This window comes from Puma concolor, chromosome B3 (assembly GCF_028749965.1).
Source record: "Puma concolor isolate L17-30 chromosome B3, mPumCon1.1.hap2, whole genome shotgun sequence".
Classification (NCBI taxonomy): domain Eukaryota; kingdom Metazoa; phylum Chordata; class Mammalia; order Carnivora; family Felidae; genus Puma; species Puma concolor.
Window position 1 is genome coordinate 24,602,382 of NC_141672.1, and position 23,509 is coordinate 24,625,890.

General features: G+C 41.6%; 1 protein-coding gene across 39 annotated transcripts in view; it reads right to left on the reverse strand.

The window, feature by feature from the left end:
• The window catches only part of NRXN3 (neurexin 3), a 1,579,173-nt gene that overhangs the window by 510,206 nt on the left and 1,045,458 nt on the right, over positions 1 to 23,509 (reverse strand). For 2 of the 39 annotated variants that reach the window (XM_086709141.1, XM_025918753.2), the window contains exon 1: positions 21,183 to 22,396. The exons of 34 other annotated variants lie outside the window; for them this stretch is intronic. In XM_086709141.1, coding sequence (XP_086565267.1) covers positions 21,183 to 21,432 — 250 coding nt within the window. In that variant the 5' untranslated portion in view covers positions 21,433 to 22,396. Of the gene's footprint in view, positions 1 to 21,182; positions 22,398 to 23,509 lie in introns of those variants that run through there. 3 more of the 39 variants (XM_025918756.2, XM_025918754.2, XM_025918755.2) reach the window with 3 other exon arrangements.

The following is a 23,509-nucleotide window of genomic DNA, read 5'->3' on the forward strand; positions in this document are numbered from 1 at the left end:
CAGCCACTATAATAATGCAGAGCACGTGGCACATGACAAGGGCTCAATAAATGGTAACTGCTACCATTATTATTACAACCCACAGGATGTGAGGTGTTGGACTGAAATACAAAGGAACCTCAGGAATGGAGAGAAATACTCATGGCAGGCTGCCATTTGAAATGCTTGATTGTCAGAAGAAAAGAATATTTTACTTGCCGCCCTTCAGCAAACATTTCCGGAGGGAAAGAGCTCAGAGCCAGAATCTAGAGGAACAAATATTATTAGCCCACTCATTTCAAGATTCCCCTAATCAGGACGGGATCCTCTTCACAGTACATTTCAGTTCCCCTGCTCCAACCCCCAGTCCACCCCTTACAAAGATAGCCAAGTCCAAGACTTCAAGTGAGGAATCACAGTTTCTCATCACACCTACACGTGTGAACACACACACACACACATACACACACACACACACCACAAATACACACACTTGTGCATGTGCTTGCATGTGGATATTAATTCCATATTGTCTTTTGGAAGCCTGGGAGATTTGCTTGAACCCTGCCTTAGAGAATCAGGTGCTGTCACCTTCAAGGGATGATGTGTAAGGGTTTGATTTGCAGCTAATAGAAAAATCTATTTCTTTCAGTTTCACTTCTGTCACACAATGACCGTTGTGTTCCCTACAGGAGATTCCTTCTCCTGTGCAATAACCACCAAGATGACAGATCTCAGGCAGCAACATGAGCTGCCTGGGTTGAGTGGTGCCTATTAGTTTTATGACCACTGGTTCAGAATGGCCTTGCAGTGTCCACAGCCCAGCTTAATGAAGATGGGTAAGACAGCTGCCGATGAAATCAAACTTCTCCTTTTCCTTCCTTTCCATCTTAAAGTCCATCAAACTTTCATCCTCACAACAGAACAGCTGCTGGGGCAAACAGTCAGCCAGTCAATCACCACGGACGGTCCAGATGATTGTCTTGGGGAAGTGAGCTGGGAATCTGCTTTCCTGCAAAGATGACACCAAATGGCAGAGAGGGAAGGAGGGAGTAGCTCTGCCCTCTTTCTCTGAATAATAAAATGAAACAAAACTATATGGCATATTTAATGTGATATAATAGAAATTAAAATCCTCTGAAATTTTAGAAAAATCATATATATGGAAACTACTCTTGTAATTATGTCCCTACAAATAATAATAGCAATTCCTTTGTTAGAGCAAAAGTAAGAGGAAATTTCCTAGATAGAATAGCCCAAGTGTGTGGACTCATTCTCATCTATAAACTAATGCTGTTCTTTATAATCTCTGCTCTGGGAAAGTTGACATTTTCCAAATTTTTATATTTCTGTTAAGAGCCAACTTGCAACTCTATTATTACTGGTGGCAGATTGTTTGCAAATGTGATGAGAGTTCCTCCCATTCCTGAAAACTTTTGCATCCCCATCCTTTCGCAGTAGGACTTTGCCACTCCTCCCACTAGCAGGTGGGATTGATTTCCCTACCCACTGAACCTGGCCTGGCCCTAAGAATCGCTTTAACCAAGAGAACACAATGGAAGTGCTGTTGTGTGACTTCCAAGCTCTGGAAAGTTCTTGCTGTCCTTGTTACTGCTCTCTTAGAATGCAGCCCTGAGACCACCATGTGAAGAAGCCCAAGTTAGCCAAGATGGGGGGAAGAGATAATGTGGAACAGAGATAGCCACACCACCTAAGATCTCCTAAGACTAAAGACCAGAACCAACAGCTGGAATATTAGACCATCATCTCCAGTCAATCAGCCAGATGAGTACAATCACATGAGGGACCCCACGTGACACCTTCAAAACTATGCAGCTGGATCCAGCCAAAATGGCTGACCCACAGAATCTTGAGCAGATAGTGTAGCTGTTTTAAACACAACGTTTAAGAGTAGTTTGTTATGTAGCAATAGCTAACTGAACCATACTTCAAGAAGACAGTCTTCTTTAATGGCTGGTAGAAAGCATATTGTGCAATTAGAGAAACAAGTTCAAATCCTTGCTCCCATACTTGCAAATTCTGACCTTGAGCAGATTACTTAACTTTTGAGCCTTAGTATCTGCAAGAATAAAAGACAGTAAGTTGAATTGTTGAGGGAATCATATAAGATAACATATACAGGCACCCAAACATAGGGCTTGGCACACATGAGACACTTAGACTATTTGTCACTTCTCACCTCAATAAAGCTATTTGGGTAAACAAAAGCTGCTAGATCTTCAAGGGAAAGAACTTCATTGATTTTTGAATCACTTGTAATATATAATACAGCATCTGATATATGGTTGATATTCAATGCATTCAGTTGAATCAATGCTCAAATATCCCCTAAGATAGAGTTTGGATTCATGCCGCCATATTACTGGCAATTCTCAAAGTAGTGATATGAACAGAATTGTGGGGAAACAGACTGTAGTAACCTCGGTTAAATCCCTATATTTCCTGTGTCCTTCATTTGAGGCCATCCTTTAAAAGGAAAAAAATGCCTATGTTCTCTAAGAATCCTTGCAAGTCCTAAAATTCATTTATTATAATTACAACAGTGGTTAACATTTACTGAACACTTATTTATGTGTCAGATTGTGTGCTAGTTTCTTTGTGTATACAGAAAATTTTAATCATAATAGTCTTGTAATACAAGTTTTATTATTGCCATTTTCAGATCAGGAAGCTGAAGTCTAGGGCAGGAGTCAGCAAACTTGGCCTGTTTTTGTAAATAAGGTTTTACTATGACACAGCCATACTCATCTGTGTGTATACTGTCTGTGGCTGCTTTCATACTACAATGGAAGACCTGAGTAGTTATGGTAGATGGAGAATATATGGGCCCCAAAGCTGAAAACGTTTACTATCTGGTCCCTTAGAGGAGTTTGCTGACCCCTAGTCTAGAGTCATCTGCTGAGAGAGTGACCAGTCATACTCAGATGTGTGCAGCTGCAGTGCATGAGTTCTTTCCACTAAGCTATGCTGGCTTTCTATTGTTTCCAACACTTAATCATTCACTCATCACACCTGATCTTTAAAATAGTAGCTCCAAGGCAAGGATGTGCTGAGGAAAAATGTTCAAGACCTCTGCAAAAGCAGCTGAGGAAATGTCAACCATGGTTTCTGTGAATGCATCTAGTTAAGAACACACACTCATCTGGCCTCCTGTAGCTAGAGGCCATGGCGCTACACTCGGCACTAATTGAAAAATAAGAAATGAAAAGATTTGCTTTCAACACAAACTTGAATGACTAGAATTACATCTTTATTATCTGAAGTGGGACCTTGTGACTTGTCAACCTCCACCTGTTCTGGCATCAGGAAGAAATACCACAGAAATTAGCCTCTAGCTGGTCATCTCATTATAGGCCAGTTATAGCCTTTTTAGAAAAGTTGATGGATAAAAAATCCACCTGCTAATATAAATGCATCTGAGGTTTGTTATGCATAATATAAAATTACCCAGTGCTTCAGAAATAAAGGATTCAACATTGAGAAATATGGAGATTAAGGAAAAGGAATTCGTTAAGAATGCACAGAAATGGAGACAAACATCTCTGAACTAATAAACTGTATTGATTGGGATATGTAACTCAATTTGCAAGGGAAAGAGATAATTAAATGGCCATCTTTTCAGAAACAAGCCTCTCCTACAAAGGGGCACAAGGCAGAGCATGGAACAGTACTTTGAAAGTTGTGAAGCACTATATAAATGAGAGGGGTTATATTTATGCCTATCTTTATCGTTGTTTTGGTCCTGATCATGGTAATTTTAAAAGGCCCTTTCCCTTACTCCTTAAGGTGTTAGTTTGCTACATAGTCACACTTGTGCAAATTCTGATCCCCACTTGGAAATGTTCCTCCTACACATTTCCATCTCTCTGGCCTCAATGCCACCATCCAATTTGAGCCTTTATTACCTTTACCTTTCAAGATTGTGACAATATGCTAATTAGTCCTCCCAAACTTAGTCTCTTGTCATATTATTTCATCCTACATGCCCCTTCCAAAATATTTTTTTAACCAATTTCATTTATTCATCAAACATTGGATGTAAATTGCACCTGTTCGTTGTACCCCCCAGTGATTGTGCTAGGAGCAAAAGCAGATGTGGTTGCTAAGTTTGGCAGATAAAACACATGATACCCAGTTAAATGTGGACTTCAGAAAACAACCAACAAAAAACACATTTCTTAGTATAAGTATGTCTCAAATATTGCATGGGACATACTTATACTTAAAGACAAAATGTTGGTTATCTGAATATCAAACTTGGGTGTCTTATGCTTTTACTTATTAAATCTTGCAACCCTATCTGACTCGAAAATAACTTTACAATCTACTCAGGGAAACAGATATTGATCAAATAATCTCACAACTAAATATAAAGTAGCAACTGTATACAAAGGAGAGAGTTCCCGGAGGTTATGAGAACCTGTATTGGGGGAATTTGAATTTCTAAAAGAAGTGGAGGAGGGCTTCCTAGAGGAGTTGTTACACTAAAGCAGAAACCTCAGGTCAAAGTGGTGTCAACAGAGAAAGAGCTTAAGTGGAATGAGCAAAGGCAAATTGCTAGAAGAAGAGTAGCAATAATCAACAGGAGGCCAGTGAGTGGGAACAGAAATGGAGGAAAGCTTTGGTGGGTGATGAGGCTAAAAACGCCAGCAATGGCGGGACCAGGCAGGGACTCCCAAATCACATCAAATAATTTTGTCTTTGTTTGAACGACTGTGGAAGCCTGTGAAGAAAAAGGTTTTTGTTTGTGTGCTTCTTCTTTTTCTTAAGTAAGGGAGTTACAAAACCAGAATTAAACATCAACTTCTCAGTCTTGACCCTTTTCCTCTCTTCTACATGATTTAAAAACACAAGGTCATTGAAAGGAATGAATCAGATAATGCTCATAGTATGAGTTTGCACACTATAAGATGTCAAAGGTGTTGACAGTCATCATGAATATTTCTCAATATCCTCCATCAAATAGCCAGTCTCCTCTGCCAATTCTTCTCTCAATGGTCCTCCACATGCCCATCACTCAGCAAAGTGGGCCACTGATCCCTGAATAACTTGTTTTTTTACAAAATATACTCTCTACCCTCTTTCCTGCATGCCTATAGAAATCATTTTTCAAAACACAATAGAAAGTTTCCGTGTCCCACAGAGCACTTTTTAATGCCTAATGGGTTATAACATTTCCCCCTCTATATTCCCACAATAGTTTCTACCCATCTCATGATATTTGCCATACTATTCTGTATGTTAAAAAACTTTGTTTCTCTCAATCTACTCCCTAGATTCTTCTGTTGATGAATACAATCAAGCACCTTTTATCAAACAAGAATGATGTTGCTCATGCTAAAGAATTCATTCATTACCCTTGAAGAAATCAGAGTCAAGTGAGAAAAAGAATCACTATTAACAAATAATAGCAATTCAGTACTGTATGTTTAATAAAATGAGTGAGATCTTTTACCAAATCATGAGCATCTTGTAGGGCTAAATTGTACTTACCTTAACTATCTGGCACGTAGGACAGTGCCTAGAATGTACCAGAAGCCTTAATATGTGTTTAATAATTTTAACTATTCAACAAGAAAGCACTAAGGAGAACAACACAGGAATCTGAGAAATTCACTGTGTCAATAGGAGGTAGGGAAATCTTTGAAGATCAGACACTATGGAGTGAGCTATAAGGTGAAAATGAGTAGGAGATTCACAATCAGTGGAGCAATATATTCTAAAGTCATGGAGTTTCATAAGACCCTCATGAGAAGCAAGGCTAAAGGCTGGGTGGCAGCTGTATTTGAAGGGGTATATATATCAATTATTCATATATCCATACATTCAGCAAATGTTTATGGTAACTTGCTCCTTGCTAGTCACTGTTATAGGCTGTGGATATAGAACCATGGACAAATAGATAAGGTCTCTGGTCTCAGAGCTTACATTCTAGCAAGCTGATGGAAGCAATGTGCACAAAAAGAACTTTCATGGAAGTATTTGTGCTATAAGGAAAAGAAAACAATTTTTCTTTTGTGCATTGTCCATAAACAATGTTATGCTGGACAGGGATTTGAAAGAATATTTTTAAGACTGAGCCATCAAGAAAGGGCTCTTGAGGAGATGACACAGAAGTTGAAGCCTGATGTTATGATAAGAGGAAATGGGCATATGGCAACCTGGATGAAAATGAAAACATTCCAGAGAAAAGGCACTGATAATATGAAGACCCTATGGTGAGAATACAATTGGCATGTTCAAGAAGAATAACAACAAAAAGAAGGCAACCAAGGTGGTCAAAGATCATGTTAGGAAATGAAGCTGGAGATAAGTGGGGCCCAGATCATAAAGGTACAAGGTTAGCTTTCATTCTAGGTACATGATCTGATAAGACTTTGTCCTATAGACCACAAGGAGCCTTTGAAAGAGTGACATTATCAGACTAGTACTTCAGATGGATGGCTCCAGTGGTGAGTGGTGGACAGGAAGGGCAATTGGAAGCTTAGGAAGGTCTGTTGAGGAGGTTGTTGCAACTGTCCATGTGACACGGTTGGGGATGATGTAGGGATGGAAACAATAGATCTAAGCATCAGTTTAAGACATCTATAACCATACTGCAAGCCTCTGAATATAGGGTCCATGTTTCAATGTTCACGTAGAACATAAGCCAGGATCTTGCACTATTCACCATAAGTATTCAATAACTAAGGCACATCACTTTCTCTGTCCTAACCATTCTTTGATAAACACTGTCTTCTCTGCTATTCTCCTCCCCTTCCCATACTGGAAATCCCAGGAATTCTATACAAGATACTAAGTCATACAAAGCAATGTAGTGGAAAGAAACTTGGTATCAGTTTCTGCTCTGTCACTTAACACTTGAATGACTTTAGTTAAGTCATTTCTGCTTCTTTAGTTTTGATTACATCAGCTTAAAAAAATGGGATGGAGAACAACCATATCACTCGTCATTCTGCCGCAGAGAGCTGTAGCAAGGCTCAAAAAAAGATCATGAATTTTCTCTGCAAAACGATAAAGCATTCTACAAATACCAAGTAATTTTAGGGGATATACAAGACCTATGCCAACCACAGGAGAAATGGGCCAAAATTGTGAATAGTGATTTCAGGTGTAGTGTCCAATATGGAATGAACTGAAAACATTATTCTTTTACTACACAATATATAATTACCACAGTTATACACTACATATTTATTACATCATTAGCAAGAAAATGCACTAGCCACTTAGAGGAATTAAAGATAAAACATAGAGCACCTGGGTGGCTCAGGCGGTTGAGCATCCGACTTCTGCTCAGGTCATGATCTCACAGTTTGTGAGTTCGAGCCACTGTCTGTCTGTCTGTCTGTCTGTCTGTCTCTCTCTCTCTGCCCCTCCTCCACTCACGCTCTGTCTCTCTCTCCTTTGGAAATAAATAAACATTAAAAAAATATATAAATAAAAAAATAAAACAGTCACAGAAAAACACATTTTCCTGCCCCTCAGCGTCATTCTCCTAAACGAAAGCACAACCTCTGGATACTTCCTTTTTTGGACAGATGGTACACTTTTCTTTTCATGACAAACCAACTTCAGTCAAGAGCTCCTTGGGTAGTTAATGGTGTCTTGTGATGATCCTTAAAACTCTTCTCTCATTTTACTCTTGATTAAAAAGAAAGAAAGTGCGGGATCTAAGTCCTTGACTGATTTACACTTCAATTTAATTTCTCCCTTTCTCTTTCCTCCTTCCTTTCGCGGGATGAAACCTTCCATGTAATTAGGCTCGAAAGCTCTCATCAAATGGTTTGATTGAACTGCAGCACACTGAATTTCTCTTCGAAGCTGCTGGGGCAGACAGAAAGTGGGACCCTGTGAGGGCATGACATTCCAGGGATGGAGTGGGAACCACATTCTGTGATGGCAATTAAGGGAAATGGAGTGAAGGTTTGAAATAACTTGGCTATCATGCTCTCTGATATCTCTGATTTATTACTCCACTTGTACCAGAGACTATCATAATCCCTTTGTCCACAGTGGAATAGGTGGCCTGGAAAGCTTGAGTGCTAACATTGTGTGCAGCAAAAAGAGTACTAAGTCAAATCTAAAAATGTGTGTTTTAGCCCCAATATGCCTTTACCTTGAAAAGTATGATTTGAGAACAATTCACAAACTCCTAGGCTGTATGTTTCTTCATATGAAAAATAATTTGAGTGAAAAATTTCTCTAAAGATTCCTTCCAAGTTGAGTGTCTGAAAATTCCACAAATTCAAAGACAATTCCACAAATTCATAGCAGCTTTTGAGTACATGAGGGTCTTCCATCAGAGTATTCTTTCAGGGGCATCAACCAGGGCCTGAGAAACTTCCTGCTCAGGTGGTGAGTCTATTTCAGTTACTATTATTGAGATACCTTGCACAAAAAAATAAAAATTCACTATTTCAGCATCATCTGAAAGAGTGTTCTTATATGATAGCTAGTCTAATAGGTCCTTAGTAACTGACAGATGATGGAGGGAGCAGGTGCATACTTACCAAACAGCCCCCTGACATGGTAAATCCTAAAAATATGAATCATCTGAAAGAGAGGGACTGGCCATAGAGGGCCAGGGTTCCAGGTTTACATTCTTATCTCACATTAAATATGCCCCCCTCTTAAATAATAATGGACGTACTAACACCCGTGACACAACGCGCTGACAAATGACATCAGAGCAGTGAGAAGCAGGTACTGAAACATCCCTACATCTGTAATGCATAGGTTTAACTCATATCTGACTTTGCATTCCAGGTCAGGAGTGAATTAGGTTGTTATAAAGGTTTTTATGCTACATTATTTTTCTTTCTGGCTCACACATTCATCCATTTATACATATACACACACATACCCAAACTGAAAACCACTGCCACTTTTGGATATTTGCTTCATTAGTTTTACCCTCTAAATTAATGGACTTCTGCCATATGTATAAAGGGCCAAAAATAAAAATAGATTCAAAGACGACCTAATAAGAGTGAAGAGATGTTTTAGAAATCATTAGCGTTTTGCCCGTCAGTACTGATAGAAAGATGAATACCAAACTTGCAAAGACAAAGGACATTTCAAGATCATCAATTGTAATTCCTTCATTTTGTAGGTAAGAGAACTAAAACCAGAAGTTTTGGAGGTTTGAGTAAAATTCTAATGTGAAGAGAAAGCCCACAGTAACTGTTGGAAGCTAAATTTCCTGATAAATGAGTTTCTTACAGTGAATCCAAAATGAGGTGGATGAGTCATCAATGGGCTCCCTTATCAATGAAGGGGCCCCTCACTCTTCATTGAATATGTAACCATTCTTTGCCAGCTGACTCTGAAGCTTCTGAGAGTTTCCAAAGGCTGTTTCAGAAAGCACAGATAATTTCCTATAATATAATAGGATTTGTGACTATAGGGAAGTGTTCTGATCAGTTGCTGTCAATACCAGGAAATAGGTTGAGGTTTGTACAGATTGCCTGACCTAAAAGTTCAATAGATGCAAGGGGCTAAGTGCTTAGTACGTGGACGAACTTGAATGAACTGCCTAACTCTGAGTCTCCATTTCCTTTCTTGTTAAATTCCTAATAATAATAGCACCTATGTTGAAGGACGGTTGATAAAGATTAAATGAGGTAAGATAAAGCATTTGGTTTAACACCTAACTGTAGTATTACGACTTATAGAAATATTTATTAGGTAATTCAGATGACCAAAAATCTCCACAAAAACTCAAAAGAAGGACAGGGTTCAGAGAGAGTCCAGGTTGAACACATGGAGATTGGGGAGAACGAAGCACCTGGGAGAGCATGGAAGGTGTGCACCCCTTCCCACACAATTTAGCCTCACATTTCTTCCAGCTGCCTTTTCCTGAGTTGTATCCTTTTATGATGAATCGATAATCTATAAGTAAATGGCTTTCCTGAGGTCTATGAGAGATGCTAGAAAATTAATTGAATGCAAAGACAGGGTTGTGGGAAACTCTGATTTAGAGCTCGTTGGTCAGAAGTACAGGTAACAACCTAGCCCAGTGACTGGCATCTGAAGCAGGGGTTGGGAGTAGGGGTGGCAGTCCTGTAGGACTGAACCCTTAACCTATGAAATCTGATTCTATCTCCAGGTAGACAGGCATCAGAATGGAATTGGATTGGTATTTGAGAGAATTGCTTGGTGTTGTGTGGGAAGCCCACTGCACAAACACACAGGCTGGAATTAGGTGCAGGAACCAGAAGACAAAAACGAAGTAAGTGCATACTGTTTGCTGTTAGGTTTAGTAAATATTCAAAGTCCTCATAATTAATCTTGGCTCTAGGCAGAACATAAAAAGACCTTCTAAAAAGAGACAGACACTGCATTTGAAAATACTACTTTGAGATTTGTTTTTCACACCATCTCAGGTAATACTGCATAAATATTTAAATATTAAGAACACAAGTCTAGATTCAGACTGCTTAGCTATCCTACCTGGCTCTGCCATGTATTATTTTCTGACTTGACTTTATGACTCAAACATTCCATGCCTCAGTGTTTGCATCTTTAAAATGAGAAAAGAACTATATCTACCTCATAGGAGAACTAAATAAGCTAAGAGTTTTAGAAGAGTGTCAGGCACATTGAAAGAACACACACAAAAGTGATATATTGTTATTATTAAGAGTAAGATAGGTATTATTATCATTCTTTTGAAAGCATAGAAGTGTCCTCTCATGGGTTTATTTTATCCAAGAAGATTGAATGGGATATAAGTGAACACATAATTCCCCATCCAATTATGCAGAGATAGTGGCTCATGGAAAGAGATATATGATAATTGGTTTAAGGAAAAAAATATATGCAACAAAACCTTAACTGCCCAAATCACAGGACCCTCCTTTCACCCAAATTATTCTGGAGGCCAAATTTTTATCTGAGATTTAAGGCTTTAACCATCCTTTCAAACTTGTAAATTATCAGAATGCTGCTAACATTGACCCTAAGAATCCAAGTAGGTCTTGCTTTGTTTTATCTGTGATCTAGTTTTTCATGACAGCCTTTAAGCTTTCATTAAAACTGACGGTCCAGGGGCGCCTGGGTGGCGCAGTCGGTTAAGCGGCCGACTTCAGCCAGGTCACGATCTCGCGGTCCGTGAGTTCGAGCCCCGCGTCGGGCTCTGGGCTGATGGCTCAGAGCCTGGAGCCTGTTTCCGATTCTGTGTCTCCCTCTCTCTCTGCCCCTCCCCCGTTCATGCTCTGTCTCTCTCTGTCCCAAAAATAAATAAACGTTGAAAAAAAAAAAAAAAAAAAAATTAAAACTGACGGTCCAAATAAATTGCAGTTACTTTATTAGGTGTCATGTATAAAGAAGTCCCAAAGCCTTTCCTGCCTATTACTACTTGCTCATATGTCTGGGATTTGAGACACGGCATTAAATGGACTGTGGAAGCACATTAAAAAGTTTTAACCAGGGGTGCTGAGAAGCTCAGTTGGTTAAGTATCTGACTCTTGATTCTGACTCAGGTCATGATCTCATGGTTCATGAGTCTGAGCCCCGCATGGGGCTCTGTACTGGCAGCGGAGAGCCTGCCTGGGATTCTTTCTCTCCCTCCCTCTCTCTCTCTGCCCTTTTCCTGCTCTCTCTCAATGAATGAATGAATGAATGAATGAATGAATGAATGAATGAATAAATCATTAAAAAAATTAAAAAGCTTTAACCTGAGTGATGGCCTTTTGCCTAGAACCACTGAAGCAAGGCCAAATCTGGGGGAAATAGTTCTTCTTTGCTAGTCCTTGGCCCTAATCTAAAGATAAGTGTCTGCCCAAGTCCATGTCCCTGAAGCTGTCAGCCACACCTGTGTACTTCTATGACTCTTGTCTGCTTTCATAAAGACATCTCTGTGTGGCAAATTTCAAATTCTAAAATGTACTCATTCCACTTGGATGTGTGAAGTAGTTATTTCTTCTTCCTTGCTTGAATCTCTGAAGACAGCCTGGCCCTGCCTATGTCCTCCCCTTCCCCTTCCATGACAGCATCAGGTGACAAAGGTGCACACAAATGTGAAGTGAAACACTCAACACAGGGTGAATTCAACACAGTTGAATGCTGTGTTCTCTCAACCTGCTCTACCGCCTAGCAACTGAGGTGGCTCACCCCAAGTTCATTCTCATTTTATGTGCCATACAGAAAAGCAGCCTAAATATATACCCAGTTCTGAATCATATAATCTGTAAACTACAGGAACAGGCGGATCATTTCCATTCGTTTCTTATGTAGCAAAAACCACAATTTGCACCCAAAGCATGTAATTATATTCAAATGCTGAAAGACTGTCTCAGAAAGAATTGAAATTCATATTTTGGGGTAAAGTCATTCAGGAGTATACATAGTTATATTTTAATATGGGGGGGTGACAGAAATATTTCAAGAAACATTGAAAAAAAAGGGAGAATGAGAACAGTAGCTCAGAAAATGTAGTTTGCTGGTTTCTAGGAGTTTTATGGTCATATAGCCACTTAATAGCTAGTAAGCAAGAGGTGGGGACTGGGTTGGGGGACATGTCTCTGAACAACTCAGTTGTGCCTTCCAGATGGAAAACAGACAGGTGAGTACACAGGCTATCACCCCCTGCTTTCTGGTGAGTGAGACCTTACCAGGACAGGCAGTGTCTCCCTGCACAGGGACCTGAATCTGAGTACTTTCCCACACTGCAGTCTCCTATACAGAGAGAGTCTTAGGAACACTCCAAGAAAGCCTGCCTCTTAGCACAAAGCTGGCACCTATTAGAAAAATTCACATGAAAAATTAATTATTACAGAAGCTCAAGAATGTCCTATGCTGGCAGAATGTATTCTTATAGGACTTATTCTGATTAAAGAGAGATCAGTCTGCAGAAAAAGAGATGGCCCACAAGGTTGCAGTTTGATAAGGGTCTTGAAGCAGTGAGAAGTTGGCCCTTCTACAGAACAGTAAAAGAAAGATGGTGGACTTGGAGTCATACTGCCCAATCACAACAGTCTCTGACACTGACTGGATGTCTTCGGCCAAGTCCTCACTTTGCCCATCTAGAATATGAGAAGGTCAGATAATCCTTAAGATCTCTTTTAGCCCTGAGACTCTACAAACCTGTTGGTGTGCTTTTGAGGAATACATGACTTTCCCTGCCCTTTGCCTCTTCTATAAGCAACTACCACTACTACCCTAGTAAACAAAAACCAATCATGTGGCACCTCACTCACTCATTTACTTATTCCCTCAAAAAGCGTGTATCTGTGGGAATGTTTCATCCATCTGCTCCTTCTAATTAGTATCTCTTTGGGTCAGAATGGGTTCAGGCCGACTGATAAACATTCAAGTACTTATGAACTGGACATTCTTGTACATGCTTTGGAAAGGTGTTCCTACATTAATCAGAATGCCTCATTAACCTGTGCAACCTATTCCTGACAAAAGAGGCTGCTGTGTTTGTTTCCTGTTTCTTGAGATAATGGACTATGCGGTAATGCAGAAAGACCAAGGGCTTTGTGCACAGAACTGAGTTTGAATCCTGGCTCTACTGCCACATTACTTTGGTTGAGGTGCATAAGCTGAGTGTTATTTCTATGCATGAAGTGGTGGTAACCTCATTAATATCAAAGGATTGTGGAGATTAAATGGAATCATATATGCAAAGCACTGAAGAGTACCTGATACACAGTAGGTGAATATAATGTGAAGGTATATGATCCAAGCAAGTATCTTAAAACTCTAACAGGAGTAGAAATAAATACCACTTGCTCTTTATCAACTCAGTTACTATGCTGCCCTCTGCTCTGATATGACTAGACACAGCAGAGAATTTTAAACATAACACAGAACTACTTTCTAGTATTGATAAGATGTGTGTCAATGAAAGCTGTGTTCTTCCTGTGTCATCGTGACTCTGTGGCGAAGTTGGACAGCGGGCATTATAACATCATGGTGTGCCACTCTTGTATGTGATGCTGCTTTTTTCAAAGGAGAAAAGAGAAAAACTGGTGGTGACTTTGGCATGTGTTATTAGTCTAGAAAACAGACCTATAAAATACTACAGACCTATGGAACCCAGACTAGTGTAGGATTTACAGTGGTATGTTTAAAGACGTATGAACTGCAGAAGCAGTCCTTGTGTCAAGAACCATGTGGAGAGATCATCTCATTCAACCCCCTCATTGTACAAATGAGGAAGAAATGAAAAAAACAATTTTACCCAACAGCAGTGTTAAGGCACATACACACTATGTGGCATACAGAAAACTACAGGTAAAAGAAATAGGATAGAAGATCAAGATATTCTGTATAGTACCTAAATTTTAAATGATTAATATAATTTAAAAACATAATGTCATATCCAAAGACACAGAGTTTGTCAGGAAGAAAACTACGAGTGATGTCTATGGCCCGGAGTAAGGTTCTCTCCATTAAGAATTCTGGTTTAATTTTAGGCTCCACAAAGTCAACTCTAAGTGTTCCAGCACCTCCCATGCTCCCACCTCCTCTATACCTTTGAGTCCTGGTGGGTAAAAGCACTAGAAGTGACATTAAAAGAAGTTCTCCATTTCCAGATCTGAAAATAGTAGTCCTAAGAAGACCTGTCTTTTTCCTAGTATAAGCTAGATTAAAAATTCAAGGTTTCAATGGATGCTGAGCATCATATAGGAATGTTTAAATTCAGCAGTTTTTTAGAAACATGATCCAATTCTGTACTTCCAAAATGATCCAAGAATATTTCTTAGGAGCCTCTTCCCTTTTATTTCACCAGATCTCTTAGCTTCTAAACAGTTGGCTATTTGTTATTTTGGGCTAAATTTTGCCTAGCATGTTTTTTTTACATGTTATCAAAAAAGCACAAGCTAATCATGCATGCTATTTTCTTTTAGTGCCGTAAACAAGGAAATACATATTAAGGTTTTCTTCCCTTGGAGGCAAAAAGTGTTGCTGCAGATAAGAAAATAAGGGGAACCAGTAGATGCATGTTCTTTAACCTCCAACTACCAACCAGTAGACATTCAACACTGAAGCTTCACTTTGTACCAAAATTGAAAGAACATTACCATTAAAGTATTTCTCATAGACTATTTAACCCGTATACGGTAGTTGTAAGGTACAAGTTATTTAATGTCCCACACAATTCTGTGACATCTGTGTCCTATTGTTATTGCTATTCTCAGTTTGGAGATGAAGAAACTGACTCAGAGTCATGTCTCATGACTTATCCAAGATCAAAAAGTTCCTAAGTGACAGAAAAAAGACAGAGCACCACTTCTTCCAATCCTAAATCTTGCTGTTGACTGTTCCCAAGCCCACCTACCAACACACTGCCTACCAGAACTCCTTTATCATTCACCTGTCCTCCACATGAGCATATATTCTCAAAGTCATTTTTCAAAGTATCAGAATACAGAATACAAAACCAAAACCAAACAACAACAACAAAAACACAAAACACTCAATAAACTCCTTTCTTTCCCTGCAAAGAATTGAATATCTTGCTTGGGATTTATACCAGCAAGGTGCTTTATAGTTATAAGACATTCTCTCACCCAAGGCTCATGATATGTCATGATGTGGACAGTGGACAGATTACTTCATATGTATGTGTGTGTGTGTGTGTGTGTGTATAATTTATTCATAAAGTACATATTTTTCAGCAGCAAAAAAAAAGTGGGCATGTAATTTGCACTGATTTCACCTGTTTTTTCTTTTTTCTTTTTTTTTCCAATGGAGGATGAGATGTGAAGGGAGTTGATGGTGTGTATCTCAGGAAAGGAAAAGAGTGAGCAATGGCAGTTCATAAAGGAGGTCACTAGACAGGCAGGGAGGTCTGGCCTGGAATGGCAGCAGGTCTAAATCGAGAGAGTCCTGGAGTGTGGACACTGGAGTCTGTCTGCAGAGCACGTGGCTGTAGTCAAACAACACTAGTCTACATGCACATCAAGGCATAGACTGGGTCACACAAAATAAACTGAGAGGAAAGTAAACACAAGTTTTAACCAAACCTACTGGTATTGTTTTCTCCAAATAAACAGAGTTTTTCCTCTTGAGGCACCACCTTATCAGTTTGTAAACTGTTACCAATGTCATGGAAGGTTTTATTTTTCCACCGTCAAAGTTTGCGTTCAGCAGATATTGACTGAATGGTACATTTTTACTTCTTTCCCAATGACTGGGTCCTAAAAGACGAGGAGTGTTAGGGGATGAATTGTGTCCTCCCCAAATTCATATGTTGAAGCCCTATACCCCAGTACTTTAGAATGTGACTGCATTTACAGATAGTACCTTTAAAAAGGTAATTAAGTTAAAATGAGACATGTGGGAGAGACTTAATCCAGTCAGGCCAGTGTCCTTACAAGAAGAGGATATTAGGACACACAAGGAAACACTGGGGGTGCATGAACACAGAAGAAAGACCATGTGATGACACAATGAGAAGGTAGCCATTTACTAGCTAAGAAGAGAGGCCTCAGAAGAAACAAAATCTGCCAACACCATGACCTTGGACTTCTAGCTTCCAGAGCTGTGCGAAAATACATTTCTGTTGTTTAAGCTACTTAGTCTGTGATTTCTTCTTTAATGGCAGCGCTAACAAACTAATACAGGGAGGGAAGTATGGATAAGTGCAAGGTTTACCTTCAGAGATCTGCCTCCCTTTCAGATCACTCAGGGTCCTAGCAAGCAAGCCTTCAGAGATCTGCAAAATTTATTCACTAAAATGTAAAATGGAGTATGTTACCTCTTCTAGATTCAAAATCAGATAACAAAAGAATCAAGTTCTTACTGTGGAATTCCAGCCATCACCCAGTCTGGTGAAGGTTTTTGTTTCTTTCTTTGTTTCCTGAAGGCAACTGTTCCAATGATCTCAGCCCCTTTCCTTTGAGATGCAGCCCTCATCTCTACCCCGCTCAATGATCTGCATTGAAAGTCCTGAAGAAATTTACAGTAGGGTATTATAATCTTCCTTTGGTGATCTTTCAAGAACAAGTGAATCTCCAGACCTACCACTTGCCAGCAAATTTTAGAGAAGAAAGATAATGCATCTAGAGGAGAGAGAGGAGAAGCCAATTTAATTAATTCATCACCAAGGCCAAAGACATATAAATCTTACAATTTTATCTGTCAACCAACACTATGAATTATTCAGTAAACTGAATCCCAGGAAAGAAGGGAGAGAGAATGTGGTTAGGAAGCAGCTGGCTGAGGAGAAGAAAGTGCTCAACAGATCAGAGTAATACACACACACACACACCACACACCCCTGATTTCTGAGCAAGACACTTTCCTCTAAATTGAGTTCTATGTTTTCAACTTGTTCCTCCAAATGCCCAGAGTCAGGAAGATCTGCTATTTTACAGAGGGTAAAATGTAAGTCATATTCTAAATCTAGATTCACAGAAAAGTCAATTTTCTTTTCTTTTTTTTTTAAAGTTTATCTATTTATTTTGCGAGAGAGGGAGAGAGCACGAGTGGGGCAGGGGCAAAGAGAGAGGGAGAGAGAAAGAATCCCAAGCAGGTTCCATGCTGTCAGCATGGAGCCCAAAGCAGGGCTCGAACTCACAAACCATGAGATCATGATCTGAGCTGAAACCAAGAGCCAGGCACCTAACTGACTGAGCCACCCAGCCGCCCCAGAAGTTGGTTTTCCTAACTATTAGGTATTAAGGCATTTTTTAGGCAGATGCTCACTGGAGTTCTTAAAGGTGGGAGAGGGGAAAAAATGTACAAACCTCCTTTATAAGACTGAAGGCTGGTAACAAATATATTTTAGTATTTATATTTCCATACCACTAAACTATCCAAGAGCTTTGATAAGCATGATACTTAAGTATGTGAATAAAGTTAAGGATGAAAAATACTTGTAGGAATATTCTGAATGACAGAAGAATGTACTTCTATATTTTATAAAGAATAGAAGAATTTACTTCTATATTTTATAAAGAATATAGAATACTTAAATTTCATATTAATTAATTTGGTTTGGTACCTGGATCCTCACCCCAACCCTCATATTTTTTTCCATTATAGAAGCACTTATCTCTCATAGATGATCAAAATACTTCTAAAATTATCCCTAGCTGAACACAATGTTTTATTTATATTTCCAGCATTAGCAAGGCACACACAACCTGGCATATAGTAAATGCTCAATAAATTAACTGAATGACTACTAGTAGGTAAAAGCATGAAAGAAAGTGGGAAGCCTGAATGAGAGAAGGGACCAAACAATGGGAAAAAATGTACTAGATACCACTTAAGAGAGTTAATTTTCTCCCAAGACACAGTCCTAACCTGAGAGTATTTTGGGTGCCTAAGGTAGGTGTGGTCTTAGTCTCCTGAACTGATAAAGGAGCTCAGGCTTCTGTAGGCTGCCCTGGGATAAAGACTTCAGGCAAATCTATACATAATTGATTCTCTAAAGACAAGAACCAAGTATGGATAAAAGGACAGTTGTTGGGAAGGTTTCTGTTTCTTCATTTGTTTTAGTGTAAACATCACTACAGGGCAAGGTAGTTTGGACAGAATGGTGACCATAACTGATTAACAGGACAACTCTGAAGGCCTCCGGCTTCTTAGGAAATGGGAAAGGGGGAAAAAAGTAAAACAAACAAAAATCTCCAAGTTCAAGAAAGTTCTTGGACTCAAGGCTCTAGTTTTCATTTTATACCAGAATGAAGAGCATTTATTCCTTCACAAACAATACAGACTGCTGCTTTTAGCTCTGGAATGAGGTTGGCAGAAAACTATTAGTAACAACATTAGTCTCATGGTGCTGTGCCTCCTACAGCCTCCGTCCAAAAGATTTTTTAAAACAATTGCTCTTAGTGAAGCCTTTGTCTTGGACTAAGAGGAAGCAAGTGTACTCCAAGTAAAAATGAGAAGTGCATTAGCAAAGCACCTTGGGGTCTCCTGGTCTTCTCAGGACACAGAAGGTCGCAGCTTGGATGTGGGATTGGAGTCAGAGGATGGGTCATCTTGTTGATTGCCACTTCTCAGGTTTTCAAGCTCAAAAACATTAATTAAATATGCAAAGAGTCTACTTAATATAGATGCATTCACTCTCCAAGCCCCAAATCAATGAGATGGGACTTCAGAACTGAAAGAAGATACTCAAGAGTTGAATTCATGAGCTTTCTTATCTTAGCCATGGCAGACCTTGGGGTTCACTGCATTCTACAGCTCTGGTGGGTGAGGGCCTTTTCTGGGGTCTCTGGTCATTTACCTACTTCATGCTCCATTTCCATCACACTGACTCTTATCAGATACGGGTTAATGAGAAACCAGACTTGGAAGGAGTCAAAAAGATTCAGAAGTTACTAAACAACTGATCCTTGAACAAAGTAAACAGAAAAGAACTGTGTTTAATCTGTGCCAGGCTCAACCCCTGTAGCCCTTTTAGCTGAAAGAGAGAGAGAAAGAGAAACAGAGAGACTGACAGACTTAGAAACCTCCAGAAGTATGGCTCTGCAAGTACCATCACTTAACTAGCAGCTGCTTTTAACTGTTTACATCCTGAACAGAAAACACCAAGACTCTGCCAGCTTATAACCTCTAACTAATGCATAATATCCATCTCCCTGCTGATCATTTACACTAATTAGCAAAATTTAGCTAATTATCGTGAGCCTTTGCATGTTTAATTATGGCTATTAGTAATCGTCTGTCTGGCTTCCTCCATCTCCCACTCCCCTGCTTTTCTTTCCTACTCTTTACAAGCCCACCCCCATTCACGGTCCCTCCCCCCCTTAGGAGCTAACAGTTTCCATTTCAATGAAACTGCTTTTGCTTTTCTGGTGGTTGTAGTTCTTCCCTCTCCTTTTTTTTTTTTTTTTTTTTTTTAAAGAAAGCCTACCCCAGACCTAGCAGGAGTCACAGAGAAAACAGCAACCAGATCAGAATCAAGCATTCATTCCTTCCCACCACCCATCTCCACCAACCTTACAAGCTCTGAGCTGCTTGACAACTCCATCAAATAAAATTTAAAGAGAGAGCCAGAAAGAGCCAGAGTACGTGCTGGCATTTTCTCAATGTGCTTCCACTTAACAGTATAGACAGTACAGAGGAGCAGCCCACGGCTAGGAGGCAGTGGGAAGAACTGACATTCCGAATGGGGTCTGCGTGCTGTAGGTCTTCAAAATACAAGCTAGGGCAGGGGACCTCTAGTGTGCTTCATTCGTGCAGCTCCCTGGAGGGCTGCTCCTGCTGCTGGGCTCTGTGATTCCTACTCTCCTCACCACTGGAGTAGACTGCATAGTAAACAAATATTGAAGATCCCTTCTTTAGAACAGTTTACTATGGCAAGCTCCCACCTTGGTGGCAGACACTGCCCTTTACAGGCTGCCTGCTCAGAGCTGAATATATTTTTAAGAGCCATAGATCTCTTCCTTCAATAGCTAGGCAAGGAGGGCTATAAAACATCTCATACCTGTGCTGTGTGAACAAGCCCACCAGTGCTGCCTTTAATTGAAATAACATTTGTATAAATGGTGGAATCAAAGTTACTAAGATTTACACTTGGGTAAATTATAAATGGACTTTGTCTTACCCATTTTATCACTTCCTACCCAGTAGGTAGCAATATTAGATGTGTAGTTTTTGAGACAGCTGCTCTTCCCATCAGATATGTGGACAAACATAAAGCTGCCCAAATGAACAATAATGGCTACTGGTTATTAATTACATTTTCTGCCTTCTTACACTCAGCTACTCTCCTCCCTGAGGCCACTTTACAGCAGTTCCATCAACTTCAGGCTGGGGACCAAAGGATCCCTGCTGTCTACTTCCCATGACTAGCTCCAACACAAGATCAGAGAGAAGAAGGGTGAAAGCAAGGTGAATGGATGGATATTCTCAAAGTACAAAACCTGAGACTTATTTGATAAGTTGCTTGCCATCACGGGGAAGGGGGATGAAGGAAGTAGAAGATTCCAAAGGGGAAAATGTAGTGTTTGTGAAGCTATGAATAAGCAAGCTAAGGAGAGGAGAACCCATCAGAGAAACTGGGGGGAGGGGGGGGGGGGCGCTAGGGCAGAAAATACTAGCCTTTAAAGAGAAATTGAACATTTTCTTCTCTCATGCACATGCAATGCTTTTATCATTTTAAATTCAAATTTTTATTATCTTCCCACCCTTGACATTACCTGAAAGGCGAGTGGGTTAAGGAATCGCTATGCCCCATTAAAAGGATAAAGAGGAGAGAGACCCACCGTGCCCTCCTCGAAGGGAAACAGGGGAGCGATAGATAGAAATAGGCACTGAGTGATGCTTGCTGCCATGGAAATGGTGCTCGTGCTGAGAGTGAGACCCCGGCGAGGAAGAGGAGGAGGAGGAGGAAGAAGCTACATTAGAGGAACTCCACACAGAGCTGACGATACATCCCCAGAAGAGGGACCAGATTCCAAGCGTCCAAGCCGGCCGGCGAGGAGGGCTGCGTCTCGCGTGGATTCTCAGGTGCATGGTCAACGCACTGGACCACTACAGATGGGCAGTTTGAATTCCGGCCAGTGAGGAATAATGAAGTTCATGATGCCCAGGGGCCCATCATAGCAGCAGGAATACTTGCCAGTATTTTGGAAAGAGGGAGGGAATAAACGCTTTCAAGACAGATGATGAATCAGTTAAGGTTGGGGGGTGGGGGGAGATAGAAGGCAAAAAAGCTTCTCTTTCCCAAGGCTGAAATTTAGAAAGCCGAAGTCCACCCAGGTATAGCAACCCTCCTAGGGAGCCCCGGAATGCCACACATGTCAGGGGAGGCCCGGCGCGGCTTCCTCCTTATCTCCAGGCGACTCAACTGCACACTCCAGGAAGCCACACAGAGGAAAGGTGGAAACGAAGCAAGAAAGGGAGGCAGTAAAAGACCCAAGAAGGTTCAGGTTAGTTTATCCCAACATCCAGGCAGTTTGAACATTTTTTTTTTCTTTTTCCACTTCCATGCGATGCAATGCAGAACTGCCAGGCAAAAGGGGGCTGCAGGTGGGAGAGTTTTTCGCGTGTTCCCGAAGTCACGATGGAAGGGCGCGGAGGCTGTTAACCCTGCGCGTTCTGGAAGAGCGCCACGGAGCAACCGCCTGCGTCCTGGGTTTCCCAACTGGATGTAAAGCAGTGGCAGCAGAAGCAGCAGCAGCCGGAGGAAGAGAACAAGAAGGACCGGAGGGAAAGAGGCAAGGAGGGGGAAGCCAGCGCGGAGAAGCCACCCAAACCAACGTGGCCCTGGGCGGAGAGAGGTGGGTGGGCGAGCGCGGAGAACGTAGGAGGAGGTGCCCGGCAGGCGGCAGAGGTGGCCGGGAGGCGGGCGGGCGCCTGCAAAGTGCGCGGAACTGGGAGGCACAGGTGAAGTGAAGCGAGGAGTTGGGGAGCCAAATTCACAAATGGGCAAGTCATATGCAAATAGCGCACTCCCGAGAGCAAATCAGTGCAGCCCGAGCGCTCTGCCGAGGGACTGGCTGGCTCGGGAGGGAGGAGGGGCCCGAGCGACCCGGAATCCCGGCCCTCCCCATTCAACTACACGCTCCTTCGTCTACACCCGCTCGAGCCTCCCGCGCACACCAGCGCCCTCCCCGAGCTCCGCTTCCTCCCTTAAGAGTGAGCGTGTGTGAGCGCGTGGATAAGTGAGACCGACAGACCGACAGATGGACGCTGCTCCTTTTTTTTACCACCCTTTCCTTTTTCTCTCCCAGGCGCATTAAGCCAAATTCGGATGATTAAGGCACCTTTTACAGTTTGGGAAGAAAAATGCAGGCGGTGGCTAAGGCTGAAGTAGCCCCAGATAGAAATAAAAATAAACCCCTTGAGTCAGCAGGAGCGCTGGAGCGCCTGCACACTGTCGTGCCGCCCGCACGCTCCCCCTGGCCTGACGATCAGCACAGCGCGGCCACTCTCCCAGGACCCCACCCAGAGGGGGAAAGGCGGGAACCCGCGTCCTGACTCTATACGGTGAACGGAAGAGGTGGCCTGGGGACCCCGGAGGGTGAGGGGCTTGGCCGCTGGAGGCCCTTGGAGAAGGTAGCTTCGACCCCCCTAGTGGACAGGACACTCTTGGAAATTCAGGACCCAGAGGTTAGTGCCCACGCCCGCTGTCCTGGGCAAAGAACTTCAGAAGGGGTGAGGGCTGCTTCTGCCGGAGGAAGGCAGTGGCTGACCTGTTCCTGACTGGCCTCAGTGCCACTGCCCCAGGTGGGTGAAGCCTCCGGGCCTCCGGGGCGTCGGGCACCAGAGAGCGTGGCTTTTACATCCAGGCTGAACCTGCAGGGGAGAGCGGGAGTGACAGGAAGAGGCTTGGCGCGCCTGTCCTGGCCATCTGTGCCTCTAGGAGGGAGCTGACCCAGGGCTCTGCCAGGGAACAGTGACATTCTGAAGGATGCAGCCTCCACCCCCGCCTCTCCATTCCCCCGCGCCCAGCATGATGAGTGCTGGAGGCATAAACCCAAAGGGCAGCACTCCTAAGCCTGGGGGAGGGGGAGGGAGGAGGGAGGTGTCTTGCTAGCTTTTATTTCTTCCTTCCTACTCACCTTGGTTAAAAGGCTTCGAGAGGAAG